This window comes from Semicossyphus pulcher, unplaced genomic scaffold (genome assembly GCF_022749685.1).
Source record: "Semicossyphus pulcher isolate SPU_LCO1_2020_fin unplaced genomic scaffold, fSemPul1.0.p SCAF_17, whole genome shotgun sequence".
NCBI lineage: Eukaryota > Metazoa > Chordata > Actinopteri > Labriformes > Labridae > Semicossyphus > Semicossyphus pulcher.
The window spans coordinates 14,398,992-14,417,452 of NW_027211681.1; the positions used below are offsets into that span (position 1 = coordinate 14,398,992).

Sequence of the window (18,461 nt, forward strand, 5' to 3'; positions counted from 1 at the left end):
ATTGTTAGCTGAACTTGCTGCAGATGTCTGTTTATAGGGATTAATAAGAAGGTGAATCATCATCAGATGGCCGCTGATGGGAGCCAGGATGTCATTACGGTGGATTACGTTCAGCCTGCTTTTGATCACCACACGGACTGTTTTTCCTGCATACGCCGCAGCCTGCTGATACGTGATTGGTCGCTATTACTCGGACTACAAGCGTACAACAAATGGAAACCAGAACACTTCTGTAAACCGAGATTACTGTATATGTGGTGGCAATAGAGGGATGAGCTTTGACATGATTGTGAACATGAGAAAGCTCCCACTAACATGGCTCACTTTTAATGATCTTGTACAGTATTTGAAGTTGTACCTGGTAGGTCTCTCCCATTGTGTGGTACGTGTGATGTGGTTCAGGTACTGTATCCTTCCAGAAGCTGTCCTCCTCTCTTCCCAGCTGTTTACAGACAGATGAAGACAAAGAGGTGAGAAAAAGCATCATACTTAAAACACACACATAAAAAAGCACTGTCCACATGTGATCATTGATGTTACAAACAACACAAAAAGAGAATCACAAACAGGCACACAGATAAAACCTCAAAATACATATATTTTTCAAACACAAACAAATATTTCTTTCTTTTAAAGAATAAACAATAAAAAAAGTTTTTTCTCCTTATAAACCAGACAATAGTCTCATAGGGGAGGATAATGATACACACAGCTACTTCTTAGAGACACATGTAGTGCTGTGTGGAAAAATAGAGAGCTCATTTTCAAAGTAAAACCTGCAATAAAACTGACCCATCAGGTAAGTCGTTGTCGAACAGGCGACTGCAGTCCACCACAGGCCCTCCTGTCCCAATGCGATCTCTCGACTGAAGACTTACTGCACAGTAAACAAAGACAGCAGATCAATGACAGTTTACTTCTACAGTGTGGATGAATTATTGACAAATACATTCATCATTTTGTAGAAAAGGTCCCATGGTATGTGGATTCTAGTTCCACTGATTCTTTCTATACATTATTTCCTCTTCATATGGTTCTTTTTTGTATTTCTACTCTGACGTTTATGAAACTGAAATAAAAGATAAGAATCAAAGACTTAGTTGCAAGTACCATATATCAATTATATACCTCAGGTTTTCTACAACAAAGCTAAGAGAAAAAAAAAATCAAGCCTGTGGTTAAGTGGTTGGGTAATGAAGTGTGTCGGAGTATTGAGACGGAGGGTGCAGTCTGGGTTAATTCGTGTTTTTCTAGTGTTTAAATAATTTAATGCACCGAGACATCCAGACATGCATTTGCTATTTGCAGAATAACAGAGTCATCCATAAGGGAACAGTTCCAACAGCGTACCATTTGTTAATTGGTTCAATGTTTGCACACTTGATGAAGACCAGAGCTTCACGAATATGTTAACAGACTTGAACTGACATAAGAAATATGCTTAACAATAGAAATGTTATCATTTTTATGGGTAACTACAATACAAATGTGTGTGTTTGTGTTCCTTACCAACTATTTGTCCTCTCACAGTATCATTGTCATTGGGACCAAGCTTATTCAGGTCGAGTCTCTGATCTGCGGGAAAAACCAAACAAGACACAAACATTCAGGTCGACTGCAAAGTACCAGAATAGACAGACGTAACTAATAAAATAACTTCTGTGTGCAAGTGTGCTTTTAAATCTTATTCTCTGAAGGACAAACTCCGATGCAACTTCACCCATTCGGGGTGAAAAGATTTTAATCTGGAGAGAAAATATCTCAAATTCTGGACAAAAGATGCCAGCAGCCATGTTGTTTCTGGACAGTAAGAACTCATTGTCTGTTCAGCACAGGATAGCACTGCTAGACAAACACAGTACAGAAACACAACCCAGGAAGACTCTGAACAAGATCCAGACGCAGATACATGCAGCAGTGTCTCTCTCACACACGCTCAGTATCCCACAGGGAAACTTGTGCATAAGCAGTCCAGCTGACCAACACAGGAGTGATATACATTGGTAACCATTGACGAAAAAAATGTCCGCAGGGAAAATGGCTCCTGCAGGGCATTTGGATTACTTACAAATGAAAAATAAAATGTTAATCATACATGGCAGAGGGTGAGTGTAGGGTGTGTGTGCAGTGAGAAAAGAAGGGGAATATGCAGAAGAGGCAGAGTGAGACGGGAAGATAAAGAGATGCCCCAGTTCTCTGGGAGCTAATACTAAAACCACAGTCAGACTGGATTTGTCATGTCTCTGCCTGTATGATTTTATGTGCACACAAAATGCTGTGTCTGTTTGTATGCATGGATCGAGCAGATCTAAACAGTCCTATAGCTTGTTTCCAGAAGAGTGTGTGCGTGTGTGTGTTCATGTGTGTGGGTGTGTGTGTGCATCTGTTCCGGATACATGTCTAGACTAAACAGGGATGGTCTAAGCCTTACATGGCTGGAATAGTGAGCAGATTTTTCTCTTAAATAAGAGAAGAGAGAAGCAGAGAGACAGATCTTTAACCACAGGCTCACTGTGCCATTCGATTCTTCGTTACGAACAATCTGAATGAGGGTAGTGTGTATTAGTATCTGTTAATTTAGCTTATGCACATCTGGCTCTTTGTGTTTGTGCATGCATATAGAAGTATCCTTTATCCTTTAAATCATGTAGTTGAGTCGATTTCAGTAACTGTGTTTTGTGTGTTAGTGGGTTCAAATAAGGGGCAGAGGACTCAGAGGTTTGTTTCTGTAATGCTGCAGGAAGTAGAACTCGGTGCAGAGCCAGACAGACTTCTACTTAACTAGATGATCATGCAGGATCCCCTTTTTGGGTTGCATGAGTGTGTGTGCAGGGGTGAAAGAGTGTGTGTGTGTGTGTGTGTGTTTGTGTGAATATGATTTCTAAGAACAAAGGAAATTAAAGTAAGTGTGTGTGTGTGTGTGTGCGTGTGCGTGTGCGTGTGCGTGTGCGTGTGTGTGTGTGTGTGCGTGTGCGTGTGTGTGTGTGTGTGAATATGATTTCTAAGAACAAAGGAAATTCCAGTAAGTGTGTGTGTTTGTACTTGTATGTTCGTCTGTGTGTGTGTATGCACATCTCGGTCAGACCACAGACTGGGCACTGTTACTGTGCCTGCCGCACACAGGACAAGGGCAGAGGGATAATGTCACAGAATATGTCTCCCCTGTCCACTTCCTGTTGCTGTGATGCCGTATAATTTCTGCCATTTTGGCCCTACAGTAAGTGGCTGTTCTGGAGCCTATATGGAGCCTATGCTGGCTGTAAGTTGTGGGTATATTCAATGTAAGGGCAATTCCTCTTGCATTCAGTGGTGTAAATATATAGCACCAGGCTTCTAAGGCTGTCGAGGTCCTTTTTTGCGGCACCACTGACGCTGTCGTGGTTTTTGGCAGATTAGGGGGTGAACTTTATGAACCAAGAGTGCCATTTTGTAACAAACATAAAGGTTGCTGGAGCTTAGTCTGAACTCTAATGTGAAGTATTTGGCTCCACAGTTTGGAGTTGGCGTAGAGCATTCAACATTGCAGTTTGGTTAAAAATGCATCCAAGAAAAGTAAATTACAGTCAAACAAACAACTCCTAAAGTGGATGTGGGGTGTGCATGTGTAGAATGGATGAATGGAAATAAAGGCAAGGCCAGATTCATAAAATGGAGACAGATGAAAGTCATTGTGGTGGTTGTGGTTCATGTCGGACCCTCTCTGAGTTTGAGACAGGTCAGGAAGATGGACTGAAGGACAAACGAGTGGTAACAAGCACGTGGCCATGTGAGAGTAAGTCAAAGAGCAGAACATATGGGCAGCAGCCTCAGACTAAACATTTCCCACACTGACCTCGGATGAACTTTCTGGTCAACCAAGGATTATCAAAGATCATACCACAGCAACATCCCTCTTCTTTTTGCATCTTGTGCCAAACAGTGACCATAAGTATTTAGCAGGACGATACTTCCAAGAATAAAAGCTACTATTCTCCTTGACAAAAAGTCCCATTGCTGTGAAATGTATTGTGGCTACTGATTTAGTCCCAGGTGGCTGATTTCTACAGCAAGCAATATCTCTGATAAGTGTTGCTTCAAGGAGTTGCTTGTGAATTGTGCCCATAAATGTTATGACGATGAATGGCAGGCACAGAAGTAGCAGAGAGAATCTGAGAAGGGGATGGGACAGCAGCATTGTTGAAAGAGCTACACGTGTAGCTGCAGGCTAGCTCGCTATCAGACTGCTGCAGGCAAACTGAGAGACAGGAAAGGTTCCCTGACATGAAGTCTGTGTCTGTTGTTGGGGACACCACACATTTGTCAGTCTAACCTTGTATGCTGAGTGTAGAATGTGTGTGTATGCATACGTGTTAAGTTTTCATATATTTATCTTGCACCTCCTGCAGAGCCTCCCCATCACCCTTCACTAACAAGTGAGACTGGCACTTAACGGTAAAGAGCACACTAAGCATAAAGAGGGAGCACGAAGAGACGAGACACCAGTTAGGGGAGTTTGCATTTCTGCACACACAAACATAAACAGGTACTTACAGCCAGTGTCTTTGAGTCTGTTGATGGCGTTGGACAGGAGACGCACACAGCCCAGGAAACCTGCACCCTGCTTTTTGTGGATCTTCTTGTGGTTCCACACGCTGATGGTGATTGAGTCTGCCTTTCCGATGTATCTGACAGAGGGAAAAGGAAGCAAAGAAAACAAGTCAATAAGATAATGTTTGTAATCCTGTCAGAATAGAATTGCAAAGGGTCCGATGTGTCATTAATGGAAAGTTATTTAAATGACAAGCTACTACAGATGACTTTTCAAAACATTAAGAAATACACAAACCAAAGTAACCGTACAAAAAACAAACTTTCGTATTTCTTCCAGCTTCTTCTCCCCGACAGAGAGAACAATGCACATGGTGTTTGTGGTTCAGACTTTCAGACTGTAATGAGGCAGATTAGCTGATTTTAAAGTAACGTCTGTGTATGTGTGTGCATGTTTTTGCAGATTTAGCACAGCTGAGGCCAGTCTAGTCGTGGTTGAAGAACAGAGGAAGTCCCCGTGATATGCTCCACCACAGTCTGAGACTCAGACAGCTCCGGCAGTAAACACGCAGAGTTCAACATTTAAATGCAGTCGACACATAAACACACACACACACATAATAACAGCCCAGCTACCAGCACTGATGCCAAGCTCTATATTATCTGTGCATGACTGGCAAGGTGTGGGGTTTCCCTACTAAACACATCAAAACCTAAAGGTTAGGAAAACGGTTGCACTGAAATCAAATTACAACCTCTGTGGGTTGTGGACCTTTTTAACGGTCCAGTAATTCAATCTGATCAGGATGCAGGAGCAGAAGTTTGTCTCTTTACAACTTTCATCTTTATTCTAAACATTTAAGCAACATCACATGAGAGAGAGTGACGTTATACTGAATATCATCATGGCTGTGATTATATGCAGCCTCATGCCTACGACCGAATCACAGCCGAGATGATATTCAGTCTTACATCGTTCCCTCTCATGTGATATTGCTTTTATAGTTATTGAAGCAGCAAATACTAGTAAAAAACTAATAATCAACAACAGATTATTTTTTGCTCTACCAACTTAACTGGTTCTTCAACTAAACTGAAACTGGACTTTTGTTGCCAAGCAACACAAACCTTCTCCTCCACTCTGTGTCTCCAGGTTACCACAGAGCAGCTGTTTTGCATCATGTGTTTGTTTTAATTTATCATCAACCAGTGAAATAAGAGTCTGCTGTGTGAGATACAGAGGTACCAGCTTTATCACCGTAGACATACACAGTCAGCTGTAATGTTAATTATCAGTATTCAGAGCACCTGGCTGAGGCGGAGTGATACACAGAGTGAAAAGTCCCGGTGATGTTGTGCTCTATATCAGCGCTCATGGAATGCCTCTTGACCAATCAGATAACTTGGTCAGAACTAACTGTTGTTTAATTAATGTTATATGATGACAAAGTGGTGACATAAGACACTGTTTCCAGCAGTGAAAGTTTCGATCTTCTCCAATCAAGGTTAGTTTAATTAAAAGCTTATTACTGAGACATGAATACTTAAAGGCCAGAACACACTGGAGGTAAGCTCGACCCTCAATCTTGTAAAAGGTTTCTATCACAAACATGATACGACAGTGAGATCATACAGAATATTTCAATAATTGGGACAACTTGGAAAAAGTTTCCCTGAAGATGTAAGAAAAATAAAAGCAAACAGCTGAATGGTTTTACTTATACTTGATTTTGTAACTATTCACAGTCATGCCGCTGTTTGATGCTTTGATGAGAGCAAATTTCACTAAGCTCATCCTTGATTAGAACTTTCTTTTCTTATGTTAGATTAACGGATGAACTAAGCATTGTGCTTTTATGTTTCTATTTGCTTCCCTTGTTTGGAGTCCTGTGGTGCAACTCCGATCGCCTCTGAGGACATCATACTGCTCTAAATTTAATCTAATGCTTTTCCCTTCACACTGTTTGGTTGTGAGATTTACAGGTCAGTGTGATGCAGAGGTGTGTTGTGCAAAGCCCCATCATGGAGCAAAAAAAAAAGAGAACAAAAATAGACGACAAGACAATGACTCAGAGTCTGAAAATAAGAGAACAGGTAATGCAAAAACGCATTTCCTCACTCACAATAACTGAGCCAAAACTGTGTTTGGAAACCTCCTCCAGCTCAACATTGCAGCTAATGAGGTGATTATTACAACACTGCTATCAACATCAAATCTTAACAGATGGGGATGTGTTGAAATGTTTAAAGGAGAGTGATCTGTCAGTATTAATAATAACTATACTGCAGAGGAGAGGAAGGATAACTCATTACAACAACAGACAGATTCAATACATCAATTCTAATGATAACATTAGAAGAGATTTCTAACCTATTTATGGTGATGATAATAAGCAATCAGACGCATGTTTTTCTTCTGAGCTCCCTTTTGTGAATGTTACTCAGGGTCAGAACAGTATGTGCAGAGAAAACACAGTTAACAATCTCACACACACAAAATCACACGGGCACACACACACACACACATTTCATTAGGTGGTTGTGGCAACAACAAAAATAAGCATAAGCGCCCCTAATCCTACAGGCAACAGCAGTGAAAGGGAATAAAATTCTTGGGTCAAATCCAGATAAGCTTTCCAGGACGTACTAAATCCAGACCTGTAGGACTTCCCAAACTTGTTTCTTGCCAGTGAACGAACATTTCAGCAGGAAAGAACAAGACTTCTTTCCAGATTGGATATTGTTCATATTAATGTTGGACAGCCTTCTGTTGTAAACCTCTATAAAGACAAAAATAAATTAGCGTGTCGATTTTACATCTCTGACTCATCTGTGTAAAATATATGGATGTGATTTATGTGAACCAAGTCGATGCCAAAGCATTCTCCCTCTGTTCCCTCTAAACTTAGTTACCTTGCTGTTACACTGAATGAACCGCCCCATTTCATTTCCCTTCTTCCACTTTTAGACATGCACTTCCATTAACTGTTCCCCTCTTCCATGAAAGGAAATTCTGAATAGTTATGCAATAAAATCACTACTAAAGTGATTTAATTTACCAAAGTACACGAGGTTCTGGGTGTAATGTGTCTTCCATCAGTGCATCTCGAAGGTGGCTGTTATGGAAGGACCCCTGGAAGACCAATTTGTAGAAGCTAATAGGAACATTTTAAAGTGATAATCTTGAAGATTTTCATTTAAATAAATGTCTTTTAAATCCCTATCTATCACAGAATGAGGTAACACAATGGTAATTGAGCCTAAGGCCCACTGATGAAAGCCTTTGCATTTGCAGTATTACAGACTGGGTGTCCGGTGCGACTTTCACTGAAAAAAATCACAAGCAGCGCCCAGTTAGTGACGCGTTTTCCATCAGCCAGCAGTGGTTGCTAGTGCAGTGGAAGCTAAGCAGCTGCTTTTCCGGTCTCTGCAAGTGTTGCGAGTAAACATTAAACTACTGTGGCTGAACAAACAAAGAAAATATCGATGACTACAGATACAACTTCAAAAATAAGTTAAAATCCAAAGAAAAAGAAACGAATTCGACGCTCAGATGAAGGCAAACAGTCTGAAAAGGAAAGCGACCGTCAGCGAGGAAAATCAAGAGTCACACATGCAACACTGTCTGGATATCTGGGAAGTGTGCTCCTGCAATTACCGTTTATTGCCATAGGTGCCGCCAAAGAGAACGAAACTGAGATCTTCGAGATTAAAACTTTAAGTATAAAGAAAGATTAAAGTCCAAGAATGACGAAGACAAAAAACGTAATATACAACCAAACCCATCTCTGTATCCAAGCACAGAATACAGTTTCTTTCATGAAGCATTCTCTCTTAATGCACCAATTCAGTGCATGTAGGTATGAAAGACTTTTATTCATACAGCATGTGAATGTCATACAGAACTAGAAGGCTTGTGATATGTAGGTTGTCAGCTTTCTGACTACTGCATATTACTTAACATTTTATCACAGGGGAAAAAACAAATCGACATGCGTGAGGATCGGTAAGGAAACCCAAGCAGGCTGTCATGAAGGGACATGGTATGCACAGTAGGGTATGTGCAGTATTTAATCTTGAGTAAAAACAGGGGGAGCAGACAGCCAATCTGACCCTCTAACCAAAGCAATGTGAACAGTTAGACTGAAAGGGCTGGAAACTGGAGGCCGAGCGCGAGGAGGGACCCTGCCAAAAACCAAACCTACATACTACTGTGAGTTCATGAACTTTCAGCGGGGCCCATGCGACCTAAGGACACTTATATGAATTATAGAGAAACAACTATAGTTAGAAAATAAATCTTTATACTTTTGCAGAATTTTACTATATGCAGTGTAAGGCATAAAGCCCCTGGCAGGATTAGTGACATGTGGGAAAAGACCCCACCTCCTAAAGCTGGAGGCTGGAGATGGAGGTGTGGCGAGCTGGCAACCCACCAAGCCCACACTCCCATCTGCTTTCTGTGGCATGTTAGCCATTTCCTGAACCAGAGGAAGGGGCCAGGGGTCGCTGGCGGGAAACACACTCCTCTGAGGGTGGGGATCGAGATGGGGGCAAAGAATTATGTAAAAGAAGGAGGGGAGCTGAGGTGGATGTTGACAGGGCGCGAGAAGCATTGTGAATCAGGTGTGTGAACTTTACAGCCACATGCACATGGACACACATAATTAAACAAATAAAGTCAAATTCAATAATTTGAGATAAAAAGTTGCAGTTAATCATAATTTTCTGTTTAGATTGGCCGTATTTCAAGACATATTTTCCCCTTATAACTATTAACCCTGTTTCTTAGTAATTTATTAGCTCACCCTTTCACCTGCTGTGCCCTTCGTGGCTCTCTCTTTCTCTCTACAAATTTCCAACTCTTTTGAGAGACTGGCTTCCTTTTCTACAATCCCTTCTCCTATCACCACTGTTTCCCTCCGTCTCTCACCACTACGTAAGCTTTCGCTGCCAGTGGGTCCTTTGGGGTGATTGCTTCTTATAAACGGCCTGTCGACACAGTACAGGGAACATTCGCAGCTCACAGCCTCAGTGAAAACCCTCCTCCTGCCACAGCTCGAGTACAGAGTTTCTTGGGGGCACCTGTGGTCATCCAGTTTTCAGCCTTTTTGTAGTGCGTAGCTTCTTCTGAGGCCAGTGGACATTAAAATGACAACGTCTTTCTAACTTTTCAGCAATTCCAAACGCAATTATGCCATTTTAGTCCCCTGATCCCTTCTCAAATACTTAACCATTGATGGATTAAGTACTACTGGCAAAAAGTGTAAGGGGAGCTGCATCGATAAAAACAAAAAATGTTTCAAGGAAAAGAATCTTAGAGATAACGAAGGGGTCTTAAAGGGATAGTTCGGGTTTTTTGGAGTGGGGTTGTATAAGGTACTTCTAAATAGTAAGTGTACTACGTGGGGTGGCTGTGGCTGTGATTCCCTCAGTCTACATGTTCAGGTGTCCTTGGGCAAGACACTGAACCCCGAATTGCTCCTGGTGGCATAGCCAACGGGTATGAATGTGATGGCTGATTGACAGTTGGGCACTTTAGGTACCTCTGCCATCAGTGTATGAATGTGTGTGTGTGAATGGGTGTGTGGGTCAATGTGACATGTAGTGTAAAAGCAGCTTTGAGTGGTCGAAAAGACTAGAAAAGCGCTATAGCACCATTTACCATTTCTGCACAGTAGGTAACAGTCAGCACGGCCCCTGTTAGGAGAAGCCAGTCAGAGTTCCTACACAGAAGTTAAGCTATGCACCGCTGCAGACAGGGTCAGGATTACCACATACTTTAGCCACTTAAAAGAGACTCACATATAAACAAACATCTCAGTTTAAGTGTATGCTGTATTTGAGATTTTTTTACATTTACGTCAGACAGCTCTTTCCCTCGGCACTATGCCTTACTCTGCACAGCAGCCCTGTGCACCTACGCATGCAGCGCATGGTATCGAATCTGCTGTTTAGGTTTGTAGAAGAGACAACAGATAAAATAAAATACAATACTAGGGATAAGGACAAAGTGCTGTTCACAGTGGGGACTAGAGGATATTGTTTTTCTACGCATGTCATAAAGTGTGTATGTCAGCTGTTTGTGTCAGAAAGTGCAGCGGTTAGCCACACACTGACATAAAGCTTCACTTTTCTAAAGATATCACTGCTGGTGTTTGTTTTTTTCTGGACTGATTAAACAAAGAGTGTCCTACTGTACCTTACAGATAACACCGTGTTCTGTTGAGGGATAATGGCGTTAGATAGCGGTGGCTAGCTCTGCTGAATGTAAACATCAACACTCCACACGCAACGCTGAGACAACTCCACGTCTGCACCTACTGTGCTGATACCGACTGTACGTACTACCCTTACTATTTATAAGAACCTCATACAACCCCACTTCAAAAAATCCGAACTGTCCCTTAAACATGTGTTGGACTACGCAGAGCAAAAAAAACTCCTAGCATATGTCTTGTTGAGGTCTGATATATGGAATTTCAAAAATCCAACTCTACAAGATGTTTTGTCCTGAAAAGCTTTAAAGACGGGTGTTTCTGCACAGAGCGCAGCAGCTATTCAACCTACATTCCTGAAACAATCGTCATAGCATTTCCACACAGAAACATACAAGAGAGAGAAACCAGCGTGCTGCATTTATGTGAAACAATGCTTTCTCTACCGGTTCACATTCAGGGGTGTGTGTGACCTCATACACAAAACCACACACGCTTGTCTCATTTGTTCCTTGATGAATGGACGAATGAATTAATGTCACACTGCTCCTGTTGACTTACAGATCATAATGCTGGTTCCACTTCGGGTCCAGAGTGTTTCTCACAGTATCTGTAGAGTGGCATTGTCCTGAGCCATCCACCACCACTTTGGCAAAAGGATCCGGCAACCCTGTGAAAGTAGACAAGGAGGCAAGTTAAAGGATTTGTTCAGCAACCCCTGTGAGGTCACCAATCCCTCTTTCATGGAGGGAAAAATACATGTGTGACGTAGTGCCTCGTTTAACGGCCAATTAGTCCATTTATGTAGAACTGCAGTTACATGTTTAAAGCTGGTTTTCACTATTTATTAATGCTAAAGCTGGCAACTGTGGTTCTAAGTCTTTATCATAAAACAACACACGTAATTTACATAATTATATTTGGAAGCTTGATTTCAGTTATTTCTGCAGATTTGCCCCCTCTCTCTTTTAGAGGCGGTCTGTTAAATGCAGTTAAACATTATAATTTGACTCCATCTCTAACAGAAACACTTGACAAAAGCCAAGCAGGGCCATGAAACCAGGTCACATTTCCTGGTCTCACTGTGCTGGTGTCTTCTTGTATTGATCCTAGACACCTCACTATTGCATATGCTTTCAGTTTCTCTAGCTTTGATAGATCTAGTTCTGAACAATGTAACAAACAGAGGCTGCGGCTAACCACTCCAAGCATCTTCATGACAGGAGGGTTAAAGAAGGTAAAATACTTTTTTCTAAGTCGTACTTTTCGAACGGTTAAGCTCACGAGATGGAAAGCAAATACTGTGGACAAAACTTTCTATTGAGTGAATAGAAACATTCTGATGTCTGAAACATTTACTCAGTTATAGTCAGGGGGCTACACCTGTGGACCCAAGAAGCACGAATCACCTTTGTTTGTGATCTTTTCTTTATTGTTTCTCAGTCTATTTGTCTGATATTCCCTACCTGCAGAAGGGGGATTTGTTTGAGCTGTTGTCTGATTGTTTTTCATGGCCGTGTTCAGGCTGCGGGAGTACAGCCAGCAGCCTGGCCATAAGTACAGCTGAGAATTTGTCATCCAGAGCTGTAATTGTGGTATTGCTGCAGTTGGACCAGGCACTAAACCTGGTCTGGTCAGACAGGTGAGAGGGGAAAGTAAGGGTGGAGAGGACGGAGAGACTACACAGACAACAGCTGCACAGTATAACCTCTATTATGTTTGCTAGTTTTAAAGGTCTTGATACTGGATTGGGACCCTAATCAGAGTTAAGTGCAGGGCGGTTGTGCGTTTATACACTGAACAAAAATATAACACTTTTGTTTTTGCTCCCATTTTTCATGAGCTGAACTCAAAGATCTAAGACTTTTTCTGTGTACACAAAACGCCTATTTGTCTCAAATATTGTTCACAAGTTTGTCTAAATTTGTTAGTGAGCACTTCTCCTTTGCCGAGATAATCCATCCACCTCACAGGTGTGGCATATCAAGATGCTGATTAGACAGCATGATTATTGTACAGGTGTGCCTTAGGCTGGCCACAATAAAAGGCCACTCTAAAATGTGCAGTTTTATCACACAGCACAATGCCACAGATGTCACAAATTTTGAGGGAGCGTGCAATTGGCATGCTGACTGCAGGAATGTCCACCAGAGCTGTTGCCCGTGAATTGAATGTTCATTTCTCTACCATAAGCCGTCTCCAAAGGCGTTTCAGAGAATTTGGCAGTACATCCAGTAGGAACACGTTTTAGCAGTTGGGGGCGGCTTTTTTCTAGTCGTTTTCAATGAGAGGGGCGCCGTTTGTGCGCAGCTTTTGCGTTGCTAAGCGCCTTGTGTTTTTGAGGAAATTCTCCAAGCACCTCGAGTTGAAAAAACTTCAACTCAAAGCAGAAAAGTGCTTGACGTCATTGCCGTTTTTCTCATTGTCCAATCAGATGAAAGGAGAGGAGGGCCTTCAGTCAGTTTACAAAATAACGGTTAGGTAAATGACAGCTAATGATTTTACCGCCTGCAAAATGCGTTCTGCTTGATCAGGGCCTTAGTCATTCTTTCAGTATGTCACTTTCTCAAAGAGGCATGGTAAGGTGTTTTTATTATCAGACCCTCAGAGGAGCTTCAAACTCCTATCGTAAAGCTCCTCTAGGCATCTATGACGTTATGATGAATATGTTTAATTTCATGTAGGTCTCGAAGCTGACTGAACAGAGAAAAAACAGTGTGCACAAACCTCATGGTGCGGTTAGAGGACGCGATTGAGAAACTAAATCACTGTTTGAAACTATTTAACAGGGACATTTTAAGAGAAACTCACAGACGCAGTGTCGCATTACATAACTTTCAAAACTTTCATTACTTTCAAAACGTGTTCTATCTATTCTAATAATAAGCCTTGGATTAGTAAATCCCTTCCGCATTTGCCTTAACATACTGAACCAGAAGAAACTAATCTTCTATTGAGGGCACAGGACTAAACTCAGGTATGAAGACAAAGTGAAGGTGAACTGAGTGATAGTAACTCTTGCAGCCTGGGATGTAGAATAAAAAGAGAGGTGTGGTGTGCATATCTCTGATACTGAATATGCAGTGGAGTTACATATATTTCATCTAGCTTTGATGCACACAATTTCATCAGGAAGAAATAGATTGAAGAAGTATAGGTGTTAATATTTTGCATTTTCCTCAAGGAGAGGAAAAGTGGAGTAAAGTTGGGGCAAACTCCTGAACAAGACTCCTGAAGACACATCTGTTTATCTTTCAGACTTAGGCATCTAGACCTTGAGAGGAATCTAATTTCATATGGCACTATAAAAAAAACTTCATTCATTGATTGATACTGCGGTTCTAGTGGATAAAGCCTCATCACCAACATCATTGATGATAATTGCCCTAAGGCCTTATCTACCCTGTAATAAAAAACCTTTAAAAGACTTTGTAAAAATGATAGCCAGTGTCAAGTCTTTCATGACATCACCTGTTGGTCTCCTAAACAGAGCATGACTCGGCCTGTTAGTAGCTGTGAATTGGGCCTAATGCCTGCTTTTTTATTCTTCTGCTACTTTCTTTGATGCTTTTGTGGCTAGACAAGAACAATTAATTCACTTGAGAATATGTGTGGCAAATCTTTGACGGTATGTTTATCCAGTTTGAAATGAGGGGTTCCTCTTGGTCTGTTCCTCTGGTGTTCTCTGTGTGACTGTGCATGCATGGATTTCATATGCGTCTCAGTATTTACCTTTTGTCACCGATACTTCACGCAAGTCAAACCTGTTCAGTCACCCCTATGCTCTAGTGTGAATTCCCTCTTTGTGTTTGTGTATGTTCGTGTGTGTGTTGAACAAAAATAAACCCACTATTGTCTGTATCCATGACTGGCAGGTTAATGGAGAACCAAACTACTCAGTAAAAACCAGCTTTGGTTGCAGTTTTGTGCTTTTACGACGACTACAACTAGCAATTAAGGTGAAAGATGTGGGTTGCTTCGGGGTATTCTTTCGTGAGAAATGTCAGTGAAACATCAGTGAAAAGAAGATAAAGGTCTCATCTTACATTAATGCCAGCGGCAGAGGAAGGCCGCTGTCCTGATCAGCTACCTGCTAAACAGCCTGAAGCTAAATGTTAACCATCAGTGAATAAGAAGCCAGAAAGAAAACAACATAATTCTTCCTACCTCTGATGACCTCCAAGACTCAGAATTTCAATCTAAGTATGTTTGTTGGTGTTTTAACCCAGCAAGTCCCATGACACTATTATAGTGTGGCAATTTTCAGTGTATTTGTGTTGTTTTAGGTTGTGTTGTAAACAGACGGACAAACACATGTTGGCACGCTCTATTTTTACCACTCACCCAAGATATTCTAGTCGACTTAATTTTCCCCCTCACAAAATTAAATAATTTGACATAGTCTGTAATGATTTAATGACAAAATGAAACCATGAAACGTTTCCTTGACTACAGAGTAAAGTTTGTGTTTATTCTCATGTAATTGCCATTCAAAATTTGGCCATGAGTTTGACTTTATGAGGTGTAATTTCTGTTAATTAAAGTTAATTAAAGCCTTATAATAAAGTCTAGTGCTTCTACACCAGTGTACCTGATACTTTATTACTACAAGTAAGGTTCGCAGTGGGTCTCTGTGCGTGCCAGGTCTCCGGGTGTGTGTAACAGACAGACACACAGCTCCGCGGGGACTTCATTTACAGCCTGGCTTCAAAAGCCAGCAAGCTGCCACGGCTGACAAAGCCCATTCTAATGCACAAGGGAGGAAAAGGGACAGGAATAGAAACATGTAAAAATAGGCTGTACTTACGGAAGAAGTCTTTCTTCGCCAGGTTCTTCGCACACAGGACTGAAAGACAAGACACGGAGAGAAAAATTAACTGAAGGTTAAAAATTACATGTGCACAAATGATCTCAAAACAGAGACTAAAGACTGTTTGTTTTCAGTGATTTCACATTTTTACTTGTGATTTCCCTTCTTCCTTTATAGTCTATAAAACACATCAGTTGTGGCAAATGTGTTCCAGCCTTTACTCATTATCAATCTGCCATGCAGCATGTTAGTGCATCATTAGCCATAATTGCTTTGTACTTTCTTATTGCTTCACTTTCTCACACCCCTCACACTGCTCAGTATATAACAAACTCGCACAAATATGAACAACAATAAAGAATAACAGCATCGTAGCAGTGGTGTAAATGCAATTGAATAGGAGGTGCTAATACTAGCCAACATTATAATTAGTCCAACTGTTTCCCATTTTTAAGAGAAAGCCCAGCTAAGATATCATTCATTATTAATCCCTGTCTTAGCCGTTGAACATGACACGGTTTTCTTTGAGTAATTACTGATGTCTCTTCCTCCAGCATATCGGTTTGTCCATCCTCACTGTCCCATCAAAGGCCATGGGACCAGTTTTAAGAGTTCCTCCTTGTAAAATATTGAGCAGACAAGCACTCTTTCCTGCATGAGGCAAGTCACTGCGGGTTTGCATCACAGACAACATACAATAGCTTTCAAGGTAGACTGAGAAAGTAAGAGAGTAAGACTGTGTTTGGGTTGGTCAGACATCTCGTGTGCGAGCAAACTGAAGCAGGCTGATGCTTTGTTTTGTGCTGGCTAGACAATCCTGTAACAATTACCGAGCGAGACAAAGCAGGCTAAGACCACTGACGGAGGAACCCAACACGATGAAGGTAATGAAATTAACAGTGAGCTCAGGGAATCTAACAGCGAGTTGAATAAACATCACAGACTGCAGGGCTGACTGTCCGACATCCTAATCATGTGTCTGACAGTGAATAAGAGGTGGTGTTAAAGTCTGAGCAAAGACAGAGAAAAGGAGGTCAAGAAAAACCCCACATGCTCGGTGTCTCTGAAAGTGCTTCCACACATCCATCCATTTCCTTCTTTCTATTCATGGTCACGGGCTGGCACTTCCACTTCATTATTTATACAGGTACAGTCAGGTGATCCCTCTCTTTTCCAACTGAATCATGTAAAATAGCCCCACTTTACACCACCACACTTAATCTTAAACTACAGTATTAAAATGTACGAGATAATAAAATAAAGGGATCTTGTGCAGAGCCAATGCAGCTCAACGGGCTGTTAAGTCATAAAAGAATTGAAAGGTAAAATAAAATGTCATCCTTTGCTGCTTCTCGTCTTTATTTTGCATTATTTCAGACACTCTCTACTCCAACATAGACACCAAAACAGTGCCGTGCTGGGGACATCATGTACATGGATTACAGATCATGTCAGACTATGTGTACCTGCACAGATGAGACACAAGCACCACTTCCAAAAGATTCAGACCTGGGAAACCAACATAGCATTGCATCCGTTCAATGCGGAGACCTTGACAGTGACTAAAATGACACAGTCAGGCAAGTCGGACAGAATCACAACATGGGAATAGACGAGCTAAACAGAAACCAAATTACACTGACTGGGCCAACAGGATGAGCACTAACACTCAGCTTGTCAAGGGAAATTACACTGCCAAAGCCGACACTATGGGCGCAGGCCAAATCGGAGGCAGCCAGAAAAGCCTCCTGTGGGACAAAATGGACACCATGTTGACAGCAGACAGGAGAAAAACAAGAGAAACAGGGGCCTGAAATCTTGGCTGAACATTTGTGGATAGACTGAACATTTGTGGATAGAGTTCACAACTTGGAGACGATAATCCTCCACCAAAGTTCAAATGGGTCATCATTTTATGCCTCGCCTTTAAGTTTAATGTATAAGCCTGTTTTGTGCACATGTATTCCAGGTATAAGGTTTACGAACACATGCATGTATGCATCCTTGAGGTCCAACAAACATGTCAAGTGCATTTCCTTCCACATAAAACTCATCTGGAAACAAAGAAGTCCCGCACAACTGCACATGCAAGTATGGGAAATGTTTTAAGAACAATGTTCAACAAATCTGATTTTGAATTCTGCATCGTTTCTTTACAAATAACAGTTTTCTTATTCCTGCCTTTGATTGCACACTATTGCATCAGTGGTTCTCTAGAATTACAAGGGGTCTAAAACTCTGCGTACAGTTATCCTAGTTGGGAAGTGGTTGGTTGTTAAGTGGCGACCTCACACCTCTGCAGTAAACTGTTTCCGGGTCCAAGCCGTTACAACGTCTCCTATTTAAAATATGCCGCAGTGCTGTGTTCCTCGCAGCTTTAAGCAGGGAAAACTAAGTTGATTGTTGCTAACACTTCGTCACGGACATGCACCGGCACGATCAGCACTGCAGCCGCCACCCTTACAACAATCAACGTTACCGTAGGCTGCCAGCTGCAGCACCGGTAGCTAGCAAGATTGCAAACTTGACATGGCGAAAACAGATGGTAGGTTTTAATTTGTGTGTGTTTTGAATGTTTTAAATGAAAATTAATTGAAATAATGTTGAAATAACTTTTAATTTGTATTAATAAATAGCTATAGAAAACATTTTTCCCTCTGGGATTCTCCCAAAACAGACTGCGTCTTATATTCCAGCGTGATTTATATTCCAGATTTTACAGTACCTCTAAACCAGTGAGTTAATGGGTCAGTTTTTGTGAAGGAATCTTACCTCAGAAAGCTCTCACAGAGAGACATCATTAAAATTTGGATCCAAGCTTCAATTGTATGTAGATAAAAACAAGGATTGGCTTGACAGTAGGCTGATATTATCATCATTATCCAGCTTTATGGCAGGTCTTAGCA

The 18,461-nt window shown here is 41.4% G+C and overlaps 1 protein-coding gene across 1 annotated transcript in view; it reads right to left on the reverse strand.

Moving 5' to 3' along the window:
* The window catches only part of LOC138594203 (E3 ubiquitin-protein ligase SMURF2-like), a 57,525-nt gene that overhangs the window by 21,494 nt on the left and 17,570 nt on the right, over positions 1 to 18,461 (reverse strand). Inside the window, exons 2-7 of the mRNA XM_069665213.1 lie at positions 15,553 to 15,591; positions 11,307 to 11,415; positions 4,531 to 4,664; positions 1,510 to 1,575; positions 793 to 877; positions 359 to 442 (exon numbers count right to left, since the gene is read on the reverse strand). Coding sequence (XP_069521314.1) covers positions 359 to 442; positions 793 to 877; positions 1,510 to 1,575; positions 4,531 to 4,664; positions 11,307 to 11,415; positions 15,553 to 15,591 — 517 coding nt within the window. The remainder of the gene's footprint in view (positions 1 to 358; positions 443 to 792; positions 878 to 1,509; positions 1,576 to 4,530; positions 4,665 to 11,306; positions 11,416 to 15,552; positions 15,592 to 18,461) is intronic.